Source organism: Microcebus murinus, chromosome 6 (assembly GCF_040939455.1).
Source record: "Microcebus murinus isolate Inina chromosome 6, M.murinus_Inina_mat1.0, whole genome shotgun sequence".
Taxonomy (NCBI): domain Eukaryota; kingdom Metazoa; phylum Chordata; class Mammalia; order Primates; family Cheirogaleidae; genus Microcebus; species Microcebus murinus.
Genome location: NC_134109.1, coordinates 36,186,989 through 36,202,852, shown reverse-complemented (window position 1 = coordinate 36,202,852; position 15,864 = coordinate 36,186,989). Strand labels below are relative to the sequence as shown.

At 48.6% G+C, this 15,864-nt stretch overlaps 1 protein-coding gene across 8 annotated transcripts in view; it reads left to right on the top strand.

The window, feature by feature from the left end:
• SYNE2 (spectrin repeat containing nuclear envelope protein 2) overlaps positions 1–15,864 on the top strand; it is a 306,127-nt gene that overhangs the window by 279,373 nt on the left and 10,890 nt on the right. For all 8 annotated transcript variants that reach the window (XM_076003979.1, XM_076003977.1, XM_076003981.1 and 5 more), the window contains 7 exons: positions 3,748–3,910; positions 9,318–9,505; positions 10,454–10,604; positions 10,905–11,087; positions 12,758–12,895; positions 13,608–13,802; positions 15,365–15,647. In XM_076003979.1, the coding sequence (XP_075860094.1) occupies positions 3,748–3,910; positions 9,318–9,505; positions 10,454–10,604; positions 10,905–11,087; positions 12,758–12,895; positions 13,608–13,802; positions 15,365–15,647 (1,301 nt within the window). The remainder of the gene's footprint in view (positions 1–3,747; positions 3,911–9,317; positions 9,506–10,453; positions 10,605–10,904; positions 11,088–12,757; positions 12,896–13,607; positions 13,803–15,364; positions 15,648–15,864) is intronic.

The window sequence follows — 15,864 nt, the reverse complement described above, 5'->3', positions numbered from 1 at the left end:
GCACTAAGCTCCGGAGTGCAGCACCCAGTGGGCCCGCACCTGCCCCTCAGCGTATCCTGGAGCCCTGAGCCCAGACTTACGATCTCGTTCCCTGACAGCAGCAAAACTACCCTGTACCCTCAGTGCACATTAGCGTGTGCAGGATTTATGTGGGCGGCCACAAGGATAGTGTTTAAGAACAGCAACTCAGGCCGGGCGCGGTGGCTCACGCATGTAATCCTAGCACTCTGGGAGGCCGAGGCGGGCGGATTGCTCGAGGTCAGCAGTTCGAAACCAGCCTGAGCAAGAGTGAGACCCCGTCTCTACTATAAATAGAAAGAAATTAATTGGCCAACTAATATATATAGAAAAAATTAGCCGGGCATGGTGGCGCATGCCTGTAGTCCCAGCTACTCTGGAGGCTGAGGCAGGAGGATTGCTTGAGCCCAGGAGTTTGAGGTTGCTGTGAGCTAGGCTGATGCCACGGCACTTGCTCTAGCCTGGGCAACAAAGTGAGACTCTGTCTCAAAAAAAAAAAAAAAAAAAAGAACAGCAACTCAGGACCAGACTGCCCAGCCTGGAATCCTGCCTCTGTTATTTAATTGACTGTGTGACTTGAGCAAGTTATTTGATCTCTGTGCCTCAGTTTCCTTACCTATCAAATAGGAATAATAATAGTACCCATCTCATAGCATTGTTTGAAGATTAAATGAGTTGCTAACATGAAGCACAACAGGGCCTGGCACATGTAAATGTTAGCATGTGATATAGATATCACATAATAAAGTTTATGAATTTTAAATCATATGCAATGTAGAAATTTTAAAAGGATGGAATAACAGTAGAAAGTCTAATATTTTATTCCCCCACGCCATTGGTTTGTCTTGAGCACACTCCATTTTGGATGCCACAGTCCTGGGGAAAGCAAGCAAACCACGCCCCCACCTTCTCCACCCCCCACCCCCATTTATTGCACGCCAAACCCCCAGGGTGGACAGAACCCAAAATCACCGCATTCCTGTGTTTTTGCACCCAGATTATTTTGTTGGGTGTTAGCTCCCTTCATTTAAATACTTGCATTCTGGCCTCCTTCTTTTAAAATAAAAAAGAGGCTGGGATTCTTACAGTGGACCAGGGTCAGATGCTGGATGACAGCGGTGGCAGCCATCATTCTTGGAACAGGGGACAGGAGAGCTCTGCAAAGGTCACAAGCCTGAGCTGCTCCCCCTTACACTGGAAGCTCACACAGCCCCTCACAAATGGAGCAGAAGACTCTTTGTCCCACAGTGCTGGGGTTCCCAGCTGCCCTGGCAGTTGTCTAGAGTGTTCTTTCTGGTCCCTGGGCTATCAGGGGGGCAAGATATCAGGGTGAAGCGGGGATACCTCTAAAGCCTTGGGAAGGAAAGCAGGATCTAGGTTACAGGTGTATCCAGGCCTGGCCTGGGATTCTATTACTTCCTTTTTAATAAATCATCTTGTAGCTTTGAAGGGAACTCATCCTTGTAATTTGGAAAACATTCCTCCTTGAAACTCATCGTGGCCATAGTTGCTGGGCGTTTTTACCTGTCAGGCATCAGGTGCCAAATGCCGTTCACTTTTTAGATCTCATTCAGTCCTCTCAGCTACCCAGCAAAGGAAGGTCCTACTGTTAACACCGTTTTACGGATACGATTAAACACAACCAGGACTCAAACCCAGGCCTGACCACGATGTCTGTGCTCTTCACTGCCAGTCCACATGGCCTCCTTCCAAGCCTGCCCACCTCCGGGGCTACTGAGAATAAAACGTTTATGCAAGAACATTGTGAGGTCGACGCTGTATAGATAAGGCGTTATTACAGTGTTGTGTGGTCGCAGTTGGCATAACGGGAGCTAGTGTCTTGAGTATTCACCACATGCCAATGGCTTTATGTGCAGCCTCTTGTTCCAGTCTCACAAACACCTGCAAGGTGGATAATTTTACAGATAATGAGGAAACAGAGTCAGAGGCTAGGCACCTTGCAGGGTACGGAGCTCTTAGGTGGGAGAGTGGCACTTAAACCTGGCTCTGCTCACCTACAGAGCTCTGGTCTTGACCTCGCCTAGACACCACCGCTTCCCTGAAGCTGGGGGGACTGTGTAGCCTACTGGAGATAAGGGGGCTGCAGTAAAAGGATTTTCCCTAATTCATAAACGTGGCTGGTAATAGAGCTGGAACTGGCAAGTCAGTCCCTGGGTTTGACTTGGTCGATTGTAAGATATTAAAAAAACACAACTCTGTGGTCTACTTAAATCATAGCTTGTGGTGGACGTGCTTATCCATGTTTATTCACTCGGCAAACATTTGTCAACACCTTCCTGCCCCCCAGGCAGTGGGGGGGGTTGTTGTGCATGCATGCATTGGAAGCGATCTGGATGCAGCCTGACCTCTGCAGTGTCCCGCTGCATGCGCGGTGTCTGAGAGATGCCCACTCGGCACAGAGTGAGGGGCGAGGAGGGGTGCCCAGCTCCCGTCGGTGAGCGTGGGCGGAAGCCCCAGCAGGAGAGAGGAGCCGCTCTGCAGAGTGCAGGGTTACACGCTGAGCACTTGAGGGACAGAAAAGACCAGGGACAGGAACTGGTTTGTCAGGGTAGGCTGAGGACCGTTGAAGGGTTTGAGCAAGGATCAGACTTGCCTTCTAGCATGTACATTTCGGCTGCAGAACCGAAAGTAGGCAGGAGGGCCAGGAGGCCAGGAGGAGGTGGTTGCGTCACGTAAGAGGTGACGGTGGCATGGTGTGCAGTGTGCTTCCAGCGAGTCCGGGTCGGTACCCCAATTTACCTTTCTAGTGTTCTCAGCCGTGGGATGCAGTTCTGGTAGCGTCTTCCAACAAGAGTGTTGATGCGGGAGAACTTTCCATTGCGGCCGTTACTTTTAACTCTCTGGGATTAACTCAAAATCCCACAGATCACCTGGGCCAAGCCTCACTCTGCTTTAGGACTTTTACGAAAGCAGTTTATTGAAGCATTTTATTTTGGTATCTGTAAAGAAACAAAGATTGTTTTCCCTCAGCAGCTACATCACTTCCCCCTGACAGCATGCTGGCACGCGGCGAGCGCGCCAAGTTGCACCGATGCCATGTGTGTGCTTGCACGTCTGCTCCGCGCCGAGTCGGGCTGGCGGGAGCTCAGGCAGACTGGCAGGGGAGCCGGCAGTCACAACCGCGTTGCGTGCAGTTACCTCTGCCCTCCCTTTGTGACTGGCACGTGCCCCGTAATGTGTCCCCATGCGCTGGTTCCATGTGTAGAGTCCTCAACCCCTCGGACCGCAGCGGCAGGGTTTGGCGCATGTTCTCCGTCTGCTCCAAGAGGAGGATCCTGTGCAAGGCCTCGAGGGCCAGATACCACCGGGTGAACCAGGCGTGTAACGTGTTTAGTCTATCAGGGCAGATCTCTCGCTGCTGCAGTCTCAGGTGTGCCCGGGACAGACCCTGGGCAGAAACAGTCTGGAGTGGCTTATGAACTCTGAAGGAAATGGCTTCTCTTCTCACCTCTGGAGCCCCAGGAACACGGACTGGGTCTCAGGGCATCCCACCGTGGGAAAATTCCATATTTGCATGGGTGGATTAACTCTCAGTCCTTTTGAAAATCAACACAGGCAACAACTTTGCAAAGTGGCACAAATTCTGTGAAAACTCATATCTGGTGACATGAGAGTTGTTCCTGCTATAAAATCAAAGCAACCCTGCGGGACCCCGTGGACACATTCTTCTCACCACTAAATGCTGGGCTTTTGTTTTCCATGGTTTAGGGTGAAGAAGCTGAAGGAGACCTTTGCTTTTATTCAGCAGTTGGACAAAAACATGAGCAACCTTCGTACCTGGCTGGCTCGAATTGAGTCCGAGCTTTCCAAGCCTGTGGTTTACGACGTCTGTGACGATCAGGAGATCCAGAAGAGGCTCGCCGAGCAGCAGGTGGGGCTCTCAGAGAGGAGCTCTTGTGAGAGTGCGGGTGTCCCCGGCGTGTGCTGACTCAGGCTGTCCCCGTGTCTGCTGTGTGCTCCAGCGTGTTCACGTTTCATGATGCTGGCTTGCTTTTTCCAGAGAAATCTGACCACCTGTCCATGTTCTTGTATGTGTCAGGATCCATCTCGAGTTGTTCTCCGCTCAACATTTTCGCAGCTTTTTGTGAAGTAGTGTGAAATATGAGACTCAGACCTTAATCTTGGTGGCAACCAAGGCTTTTTAATTATGTCTTTTTTTTTTTTAACTCTGATCTTCATTGTGTTTTGTGAATATAGTTTTGGAAGGCAGTAAATTGGAAGGAAAATTACTTTTCTAACCAAGGTTTTAGTGGGATCATACTGTGTGTCTGAGGAGAGCTTAAAAAAAAAATACAGGCCAGGCTCGGTGGCTCACGCCTGTAATCCTAGCACTCTGGGAGGCCAAGGCCGGCGGATTGCTCAAGGTCAGGAGTTCAAAACCAGCCCGAGCAAGAGCGAGACCCCATCTCTACTATAAATAGAAAGAAACTAATTGGCCAACTAATATAGAGAGAGAAAAAAATTAGCCAGGCATGGTGGCACATGCCTGTAGTCCCAGCTACTCGGGAGGCTGAGGCAGGAGGATTGCTTGAGCCCAGGAGTTTGAGGTTGCTGTGAGCTAGACTGATGCCACGGCACTCACTCTAGCCTGGGCAACAAAGTGAGACTCTGTCTCAAAAAAAAAAAAAAAAAAATACAAAAGGTTAGACCAACAACTTAGGAAGCCTCTCAAGAGCTGCGACATGCAGTGCATTTTTGTCATCAGTTACTCATTCTCTGAGCCTACTCTGGAAATTCCGCAGTGTGAAAACCACTGAGTTCTGCTGGGGTTTGTCATTGCACCAACCTGCAGCTGCTCTTTGACATCACTGGTTTATTGACTCTGCTTTCGTGCCTTCCATGGGCTCATGGGCATGTGCTCATGTTCATATGCAGTGGCTGGGTTTGCCTTAATTTTTTAGAAAATAGGTTAGTTTATCATCTTCTTTCAGTAGCTTTCATTCACCTCTGTTTTTCTCAGACTTAAGAGCAGATTCTGTTTTGACCAGATAAGCAGCATGATTCTCAGACTCTCATCTGTTTTCTTCACATTAAACGTCCACCATGTATACCCTGGCCGTGTGTCACAGGTGCTAGAGACAGAATTGGGGGCTGAACCTTTTTCACCAGGTTCAAGGCCAGAAGGCTACCCTTTGATGGTAAATTCTCTTGATTTCAAGTCAGTCTTTTTAATGGTAATAAGTGACATTTCATGCTACCTTAAATACAGCTAGGTATTTGATATTACTTTTGACTTTTTTTGTTTTTATAGAGATGGAGTCTAAGTTGCTCAGGCTGGTCTTAAACTCTTGGGCTCAAGTGATGATCCTACCTTGTCCTCCCAAAGTGTTAGGAGCAAGTGTGGGCCACCATACCTGGCCTACTCTTTTTAAGTGCTATTACAATTGCCGTTTAAATGATGCCTGTTCTCTGGCTTTCAAACTAGTATGATTTAGTAACGCTCCAAGTTAAAAATACTGGTTTTCTCACTTGGCCTCAGAAACATGTCTTTCTCACTGAGGACATCTAGGTTCTGTCTTTGCTTTGTGGAGAAAAGAATGTTGATATAAGTATCATGGAATGTTAATGGACACTACAGAGATTTTAATTTCCTCCTTAATGGAGTCACAGCTACTAAACATTATCAGCTTTTTTTACAAGTTTGATTCACTAGGATGAATTTCTTTGAACAGTGTGTTCATAGACAAGGCCTTGCAAATAACTACCCAGAATGGTGAGTTTTTTCAGGTAAAATAATATGCAAGCTGATAATATCTTTTCTCTTAAAGAATGATTGGCAAAACTTGGCAAAGACTGATAATTGTATTATCCTTTTATAAATCTGAAGTGTGACAAAACACTAAGTTGCAGGGAATTTATTCCTCAAAGCAAACAATTTGGAGCAAATGCTATCCTCTTGGCCTTGGTTGTTCCAATACTGAAACAGTAGATAATTTCACTCTAGTTGAAGGTTCCCTCTTTAGAAAATTCACCATCATCATGATTGAAATTTTTATCCCTTGGTTACCAAAAAAAAAATTACCGAGTTGGTGTTCAGGACTACCATTACCATGAAGAAGTCAGATGTTACATTAGTTTTCTGTAGCTGTTGTAACAAATGACCACAAAGTTATCAGCTTGAAAACACAAATTCATTTATTATCTTACAGTTCTGGATGTTAGAAATCTGAAACGAGCCAAGATGGAGGAGTTGGCAGGGCCGCATTCCTTTCTGGAAGCACCAGGGGAGAATCTGGGGGATTTGCCCTTTCTGGTTTCTAGAGGACCCCATTTCTTGGCTCCCTCAGACTTGAGAGCCATCAAAGCCATCAACGTTGCATCTCTGTGCTTTTCTTCCATAGTCTGGTTGACTCTTCTGCTTTTAAGACCACTTGGCATTACACGGGGCCCACCCAGATAATCCAGGATAATCTCCCTATTTTAAGGTCAGCTGATTAGCAGCCTTAATCCTCCTTTGCCTTGTAATCTGACATACCCACAGGTTCTAGGGTTAGGATCTGGACATCTGTGGGGGGAGGGGGCTCATTATTCTGCCTACCACAGATGTCCTGAGGAAACTTTTAGTATTTTTGTTAAAAAGAATAAAATTTACCATTTGTTTATATTATACTCAATCCAGACCTTAAATGGTCCATCCAAAACACTGAAAACAGAATAGTGTCATACAAAAGAATTATGTATGAGCCATTTTTTAGAAAAGCCTTACCTGTGTTTCCTTCCCTAACTAAATATAATAAATTGTTTGACTGCTTCCAAAAATAAGACCTAAAAACATGGGATCGCCTAGTATTGCCTTCTGCAAAAGCCAACAGCCCCCAAAAGTGGTTAAGAGCCATGATGTCCCTGTGGACCCTGGTGGGAGAGGGGTTAGGCCCTGTCAGCGTCCTTTTTGTTTTACCTTTCTTATGTGGCACTCCTTTAAGTATAAGGTAATGAGGGTTATTTTGTTAATCCTGTGGTCTCATCATCTTCAAAATGCAAACAAAGTGGTGGCAATTTTGTGACACCTTTAAATCCTGTACCACTTTCATTGAGTCTTCAGTATCTCACCTAGTTTGTTTATTTTATGGTTTCTTGGTTCTCTGTGGGGATTGTTAGCTACCCTTCCCTGTTCTGTAATTACCAATAGCCCCCTCCCCTGGGAACCAAGTCAACTTCACCCCAACCCCCCTAAACTACCTCCCAATGCCACCCTGTCCCACTACCTTGCCACCAAAGCCCCTCCCAAATGTTCATCTAGCACTTAAATGGTTTGCATTTTAAAATGTGGTCCACTACTTTATTTTATATTGTAACAAGGTAACCAGTTCATACCACTTCAGTAGGCTATTATGTGATATTTTAGAAGGTTTTTTAAATTTTTCTTTTAAATGTTTGGGCTTTGAACCAAGATGTTGAGGGTCTTTATAAGTTATTGTAGAATTCATTTCTTACTACCATTTACCTTGTGTGTTAAATCAGGTTTCTTTAGTCATTTCATTCAATATAAGCCAAATAAATACTGTAGGATAACTACAAAGAGTCCACTAAAATACAGGGCATTTATGTTTATCCACAGACTAGACTTTCTCTGTGCCATTCAACTAGACCCTACCCGACTGGAGCCAGATGAGGTCGTGGGTAATTTCCCATTAAAATTGTCACTATTACTCTTTTAGCACCAGTATTAGGGTTCTGGATTTGTGTTTTTAATAGTTAAACAGGATATATATTCATACCTATACATTCTTGAAAAATCTCTGACAATTCTGTGAACCAGTAAGAATTCTTAAAACTGGAATTCTATTTAAAGGTAATAAATAACTTTAAAGCTAGCCGTCATGTTGACTCCAGGGAGACCCCCGCCAGTCTGTCATCACAGGCGTTCTGCCTGCACTGCAGAGCTCGACGACATCGCCCTGCGCGTCGCTCCGCACAGGGCGTGCACGGCACCCACGTGGAAAGCACGTCTCTTTGAGTATGACCCTGTGGTGGTTGTCTCCACTCAGGGTCCGTGTTAGGAACTGCCTGATTTAAAATTCGCTTGGCATGTTAGCATTTTATTCTCTCTTATCAACCTGAACACAGAATGATCTGAATTGTGCATTTATATATAAAGATAAGTAAGAAAATATTAGTCCTATCTAGTTATACAATAGTAACCTCAAATTATTCTACTATTGAGGTGACCTGGCATGAACTGCCTTTCTATACATGGTGGCAAACCGTCTGTAATTCTCTTGCAAACGGAGCTTTGTTGCATCCAGGAAACTGTATTTAGTATAGTGAATAGTGGCTTATTTAAAGTGTCATAAATTTTCAGAAATTGGTATATTATCAAGTGATAAGAATTTAGCTTTGTCTTTGCTATTTCACAATGTAATCTGGATACTAAAATCACCCAGAATTTGGACATCAGGGGATGCTGGACTCATCCAGAATAGCAAAACAAACATGCTCCTCGTCTCTGCCCCTCCCCCAGCCCACCCATGCTGTGCAGAAGAAATATAACTGAAATGATAACTGAAAAGGCCACGTTCATTTTTAAGGAGCTTTTCCATTTTTCCTATGACCATGTGTTTTCATAAATGTTCCTTTTCCCAAACTGGGGGACTGCATCACCGTCACCCTCATGGAACAGGACTCCAGAGACCCCACCCCTCCCCAGGTCACAGGCTGGGCTGGACTCCATCAGCTGTGGAGACGCGGTCTCTACCCCAGAATCCCTCCCTCGGACCCGTGGAGTCCTGGGATGGTGTTGCAGAGGCCGTGGGCGCCTGTGGTGGCACACACTTGGGGTGTCTGTCAGGACAGCACAAAGGTCTTAGTAGATTCAAGAGTCCGGTGACCCGTAAAAGGATGAATTTCTCTTGTTTAAGTTTTAGCTCCTACAAAAAAGACTCAGTTTCTAAAGAAGGTGTCTCCCAAACCAAGTCTAAACTGGAGGCCTCTGGGGCTGGGTGGTAGGGAATAGATCCTGCATGCCGGAGTCTGTGGGCTGGTGGGCTCTCAGAGGGTCCGCGGTGCCACCCGTCAGCGTACAGATGGCGCCCACCACCGTTCTACCCCTCACACAGCTCAGCACGTTAATCCCCAACGGCACCAGTGTTCAGGCTTTGGCCAGGCAAGAGCAGCGCACGGGTTGCACGGACATGACAGGGATCGGGTCTGTGTGGCTCATCCTAGGGCTGTAGCCTGGGCTGGGAGGCGGTGGGGAGGGAGCAGTGGAGACCCTTCAGCGCAGACCCTCCCCACTCCCACCCCCCTCTCAAGGGGTCCTGACTCTGTTGTAATCGTAGGATCTACAGCGAGACATCGAACAGCACAGCGCAGGGGTGGAGTCTGTGTTTAACATCTGTGACGTCCTGTTGCACGACTCGGACGCCTGTGCAAATGAGACCGAGTGCGACTCCATCCAGCAGACCACCAGAAGCCTGGACAGGCGCTGGAGGAACATCTGTGCCATGTCCATGGAGCGGCGCATGAAGTAAGAACGGGGCTGTCCCAAGCATCTTCAGTGTGGTCAGCTGCACCCCTGCCCCTCTGACCGCAGCCGCAGTAACGTTCTGTTCACTGCACTTAGACAGGTGCCGGGCGTTGGCAGCGAGGGCCCAGTAGGTGGGCCCAGTGCTTACTAAAGGATTATTCCAGAAAAATGTAATGGGTGTACAGTCTCTCCCCAGCTCTCCCGTGGCTCGGAGTGTGGCTGTGGTCTGGCCGCATTGCCTCTGTTTACCCAGCTGTGGGGGGTGGGGGCAGCCCTGTCTCCCTGGGTTTTTTTTTTTTTAATTTCAGCATATTATGGGGGTACAGATTTTAAGGTTTCAATAAATGCCCATTTTTCCCCCCTTCCCCCACAAGTCTGAGTCTCCAGCATGACCATCCCCCAGATGGTGCACATCTCACTCATTATATATGTATATACCTGCACCCCTCCCCCTCCCACCTGCCCAATACCCTATTACTGTAGTACCTATGTGCTGTTCAGTTAATACCAATTTGCTGGTGAGTATATGTGGTGTTTGTTTTTCCATTCTTGGGAAGCTTCACTTAATATTATGGGTTCTAGCTCTAACCAGGAAAATAAAAGATGTGCTATATTACCATTGTTTCTTAGAGCTGAATAGTACTCCATGGTATATATATATATACCACCTTTTATTAATCCGTTCTTGGATTGATGGGCACTTGGGCTGTTTCCACAGCCTCCCTGGGTTTTTCACCTTGTGGAGCAGGAGCCCTGGGCGCTCGGCGCTCTGGAAGGAAGGTGCGCAGACGAGCAGTGACGTCCTGGTTATTTACCGGACGGCGTAACAGGCTCTCTCCCGCCATCAGTGCGGGTGTCAGGGATCGGGAATGGGACCAGTCAGGGACAATAAGCGCACGGGCACAGGGTGACGTGATGGCTCGTGTTGAGTGGCTTTCTTCCCGTCAGGATCGAGGAGACGTGGCGCCTGTGGCAGAAGTTCTTAGATGACTATTCCCGCTTCGAGGACTGGCTCAAGTCGGCCGAGCGGACGGCGGCCGGCCCGAACTCCTCGGAGGTGCTGTATACGAACGCCAAAGAAGAGCTGAAGAGGTTCGAGGTAAGCACCCCTCTTCCCCCGCCCCCCCCCCCCGGCTGTCCGGATAACGTGCGAGCCTGCAGCAGGCTCGGGAGCTGCTGAACCCACTTCCTCTAAGTGGCCGGCTGCCCCCGCCGCTGGCCAGGGCTGCACAGCCCCCGGCTGCTGGGCAAAGAGCTCGACAGCCTGCTCTTTAGTTCGCATCGGGACTGGCGCAGTGGCCCTCTGCTGCCATTGCACTCCGGGTGGAGCTCCCCGAAGCAGGTTGCCTGGGGTGTGGAAGGGGGTGTCCTGGCGCTGACCGCTCCCCCTGTGACGCAGGCCTTTCAGCGGCAGATCCACGAGCGGCTGACGCAGCTGGAGCTCATCAACAAGCAGTACCGGCGGCTGGCGCGGGAGAACCGCACCGACTCGGCCAGCAGGCTCAAGCAGATGGTCCACGAGGGCAACCAGCGCTGGGACAACCTCCAGAGGCGGGTCACGGCCATCCTGCGGAGACTCAGAGTAACCTCCTCTACGTCACCGGGGTTGTTGTAGATGTGCAGGGAGAAGTGACATGGGATACGCAGCGGCAGGCTATGACACAAAGCAGCGGGTGGAAGGTTTCGTTTCGGGCCTTTACTATCTTAACGTTCCTCCGACACAAAGCAACCTGAAGCTGCCAACGTTCATGTTTTTAAAAGAGGGGTTGGCATGTGGGGCTTCCTAGGCAGAGCCCATTTAGGTGATTTGTGTTACCAAAACACACCTCTTTTTACAATTTCTGTCGCCCCTGGCAGCGTGCACGTGGGGACACAGCTTGCCCATGGAGTCCGGGGTGCTCGCTTCGCTGGGTCTGGGGAAAGCAGCACATGGGCCGCCAGAAAGAGCCCGGCTTTGCCCGTCTTTGCTCGTCTCTCTGCTTTCATGGGCCCCCCTGGTTCTTGCACTGGGGCATGCGGACAAAGCGCATTAAGGCGTGAGCCCCCTCTGGTCGGAGATTGGGACAGTGCCTATTCCCTGAGTTTCGGACCACACCGCCGGACCTCAGAGGTTGCGTTTGGCTTTTGCATGGAAATATTCACCTTAGATTTCTGTAATCCAGAAGATGTGCTGCGTGAGCCTATGTGAGTCCAGGTAGAAACTGAAAGGACAGGTGTAGGCAGGGACCGCAGGATGTCATTTTAACCCCTGCTTACGTTCTCAGGGTAGAATGCTCTTGAAACCAGTCTAGGGAGTTGAAGATCTGGGCTTTTTGTTTGTTTGTTTCAACCCTCTCAGGAAGACACTGGCCAGCTCTTCTAGAAATCTAGACAATCTCCTGGCATTAATTCTTTATCTCCTGCTGATGTGACTATTACTGGTCTAGCTTCACGTGGCACTGATCTGAGATTCAGCTGCCCATCTGTGAGGCGATAACCCGAGAGGCATCCTTCCCTGGAGGCAGTAAATCTCCTCCGGGTCTTCTTTCTCTGGGCAAACATTCAGAATTTCGTCAGTGAAGGCACTGTAGATTGTTGTAGATGTGCAGGGAGAAGTGACATGGGATACGCAGCGGCAGGCTATGACACAAAGCAGCGGGTGGAAGGTTTCGTTTCGGGCCTTTACTATCTTAACGTTCCTCTGACACAAAGCAACCTGAAGCTGCCAACGTTCATGTTTTTAAAAGAGGGGTTGGCATGTGGGCTAGGCAGAGCCCGTTTAGGTGATTTGTGTTACCAAAACACACCTCTTTTTACAATTTCTGTCGCCCCTGGCAGCGTGCCAGGGGCTCTAGGCCAGACTTAACCCTCAAAGATAATAAAATCCTCTGTCAAGCAAAAGCTTCTGCACAAGACTGACAGGTGAAAACAGGCAGGGGCCTGGCCCCACCGCTCAGGAGGTTCCTCAAAGGCAGAGGGAAGTCACTAACTTAGAGAATGACAGAATTTCAAATGCTCAAGAGGACCTCAGGGGCCATAATCCACTTTCCCACACCTCCTCTCATTTGCCAGTGTAGATGCCAGGGTTCAGAGAAGGTGGGGGGGGGGGTGCTTGTTTGATATCACACAGCCAAGACCAGAGCCCCGGCTCCTGAATGCAGTGTTTCTGGGGTACCCTGGGCACCCTTTCCTTGTGGCCAAAGGCAACCTTGCTGTCCACCTGAACTCCTGTTCTGCAGCCGATACAAGCGTGACTTTCTTCCCCTTTTGCAGCATTTCACCAACCAGAGGGAGGAGTTCGAGGGGACCCGGGAGAGCATCCTGGTGTGGCTCACAGAGATGGACCTGCAGCTAACCAACGTGGAGCACTTCTCGGAGAGCGACGCCGATGACAAGATGCGCCAACTGAACGTAAGGGCCGCCTCCTCAGCACCTCTTAAAAGAGTACACACCTCCGTGGGGGAGAGCTGGCCGAGCACAAATTCCACCCGACACTCTGAGAGCAAATTCCAGAATCCTGAAGCAGCCAGGCTGCATCCACCCACATACTACTGGATTGTCACAAGCAAGGCCACTCAGGCGAGCGGTATCTGTGTCAGTGCCGGGGCCAAGGCCAGACTCCGCCTGCTCTCCTGTTGCTTCAGATGCCTGCATTGCAGTCTGATCCCGCTACGAGCCTCTCCTTAGCAAGAGGTTGAGAAATGGAAATCTGCCTTCCCTAACGTAATGGCACCAATGAACGTGCTGTTTGTGTCAGCAGAAGCAGATGTCCACTGGTGGCATATCATGGAAACTGTCCTCTTTCTACCAAGTGTCAATAAGATAAATTCTCTCCCTCACACCCAATAGCAGTGCGTGTCCATCCACGTCAAACTTTTAGAATTATTTTAATTGGAAAAGTCAGTGCGCAGGAGGAGGAGGGAAAAAATAGGCACGATCCTTTTAAATTCTTAAATCGTCATCGTCACTCAGTTAAAAATTGGTGAAGCTAGAGTACTAGGGGAAGGAACGAAACAAGAATGGCGTTCAGATGCTATTTTCCTGTGGTCCTGTTATGAGAAACAGATGCTGTCTAGACGCTCAGGGGGAACTTTCTTTGAAGCCCTTTCTCGCCTCCAAACAGGGCTTCCAACAGGAGATCACGTTAAACACCAACAAGATCGATCAGCTCATCGTGTTTGGGGAGCAGCTGATTCAGAAGAGCGAGCCCCTGGACGCGGTGCTGATGGAGGAAGAGTTGGAGGAGCTGCACCGGTACTGCCAGGAGGTGTTCGGCAGGGTCTCGCGCTTCCACCGCCGGCTCACCGCCCACCCCGCGGTAAGGGGACTCGCCCCCGAGGGCTCCTGAGCCGCTCCAAGCTCACGCTTGACTGAATTTTTAAAGAATAGGGAAATTTATCTTGTAATGGTTAGCTAGGGTTGACTTTTTTGGTAAAAAAGCTACATTGAAACATTTTATTTTCACATTTATTAACTTAGGGCCACAATAACTTACAAGTTCCCATTATTACCTGGTGGAAAGGATGGCACTTCTAAACGTTCTTGCTCCTCTGATGTGTTTTCGATGTATTTCCTCGGTACAGGGCTTTTGTGGCATGTGTCAGGGCCTCTAGAATTATTGACGACTCCGCTGGCTTTGATTATGTTAGTAACTTGGGAATCTATTTGCCTTTCCGTCTATGTTAGTTTCTGGAAGCTTTTTTTTTTCAGTTGCCTGGCTTATTTTTTCTATTTTTAGTAGAGACGGGTCTCACTCTTTTTTTTGAGACAGAGTGTCGCTTTGTTGCCCAGGCTAGAGTGAGTGCCGTGGCGTCAGCCTAGCTCACAGCAACCTCAAACTCCTGGGCTCAAGCAATCCTCCTGCCTCAGCCTCCCGAGTAGCTGGGACTACAGGCATGCGCCACCATGCCCGGCTAATTTTTTCTACATATATTAGTTGGCCAATTAATTTCTTTCTATTTATAGTAGAGACGGGGTCTTGCTCTTGCTCAAGCTGGCTTCAAACTCCTGGCCTCGAGCAATCCGCCCGCCTCGGCCTCCCAGAGTGCTAGGATTACAGGTGTGAGCCACCTCGCTTGGCCGGTTTCTGGAAGCTTTTAATATTTGTGCCTTTCTGGTACCTTGTTCCCACCTTTAAAGTGTTAAATACATCAGTTTTCAAAAGTAACTTTGATGTTTTCTTTGACAAAAAGGCCGCCTGGGTAGTTCAGGTGGATTTGGGGCCATTTTTCAAAGTTCACTGCCTTTGTGTACCACAGCTTTAAGGATGACCTTTGACCAGCATGACGGGCCACTTTTTCTTTGTTTTTGTCTACATCTGGTCAACTTCAAATGTAGTTATTTCTTCATCAGAGATAGCCTCAAAAATTACCCTATAATTTCTCATTTTTAAGTATACTAGTATACAGTCATTTTTCCTGGCCTGAGAGGGGCGTTACATTACAGCACGAGCAGAAGGCAGACACTGAGCAGTGAGAGGGGGATAAGAAAGAAAGAACCTGCTGTGGATGGTCCTTGAAGTTGTGAATCTTATCCAGAACATTCTAGCATTCCTGATTCATGAAGGAACCTGCCATTAACCATCAATGAAACTGTAGCCACTATTTCCTTATCTTCTTGATAAAGTTATTTAACTCAGATTATCAAACTTCAGCTTTTTCCCCTGGGAAATAAAGGTGAAGTTTTTGGAAAATACGGATCCTGAGCCCCCACGCCAAATTATCTAAACTAGAATAACCAGAAACAGGACCTGGAAACCTGATTCTTTTAAAAGCTGCCTCAGAAATATTATATTGGTGGTTATTTTCGGAAACTGCTGGACAATAAGTGTGATATATCCTAGGATATGGTTAATTCGAAAAACTGGATACTCCTGTTTAGGGCTTGGAAGATGAAAAGGAGGCTTCTGAGAACGAAACGGACGTGGAAGACCCCAGAGAGATCCGGACCGACTCGTGGTGTAAACGGGGGGAGAACGAGGAGCCCGCGTCACCTCAGTCCCTGTGCCATCTAGTGCCGCCAGCACCGGGGCACGAGCGGTCTGGCTGCGAGACCCCTGTCAGCGTGGACTCCATCCCCCTGGAGTGGGACCACACAGGTGACGTGGGGGGCTCCTCCTCTCACGAAGACGACGAGGAGGGCCCGTACTACAGTGCGCTGTCAGGTAACGGCCCGTTCCCAGGGCCCTCGGAGGTGACCCGCCTGGTTATATGTTTTCAGCCCCTTAGCGACACGGCTGGCTCTCGGTTACCCAGAGTGCAGCTGGCGGCCGAGCCAACCTGTGGCTTCCTGTGGTCTGCCCTGCCCACCCCGGACTCACCTGGGAATAGACTCATTCCTATTACAGGTGGAATGAAAGGAAGAAAAGCAATGAAATTCCC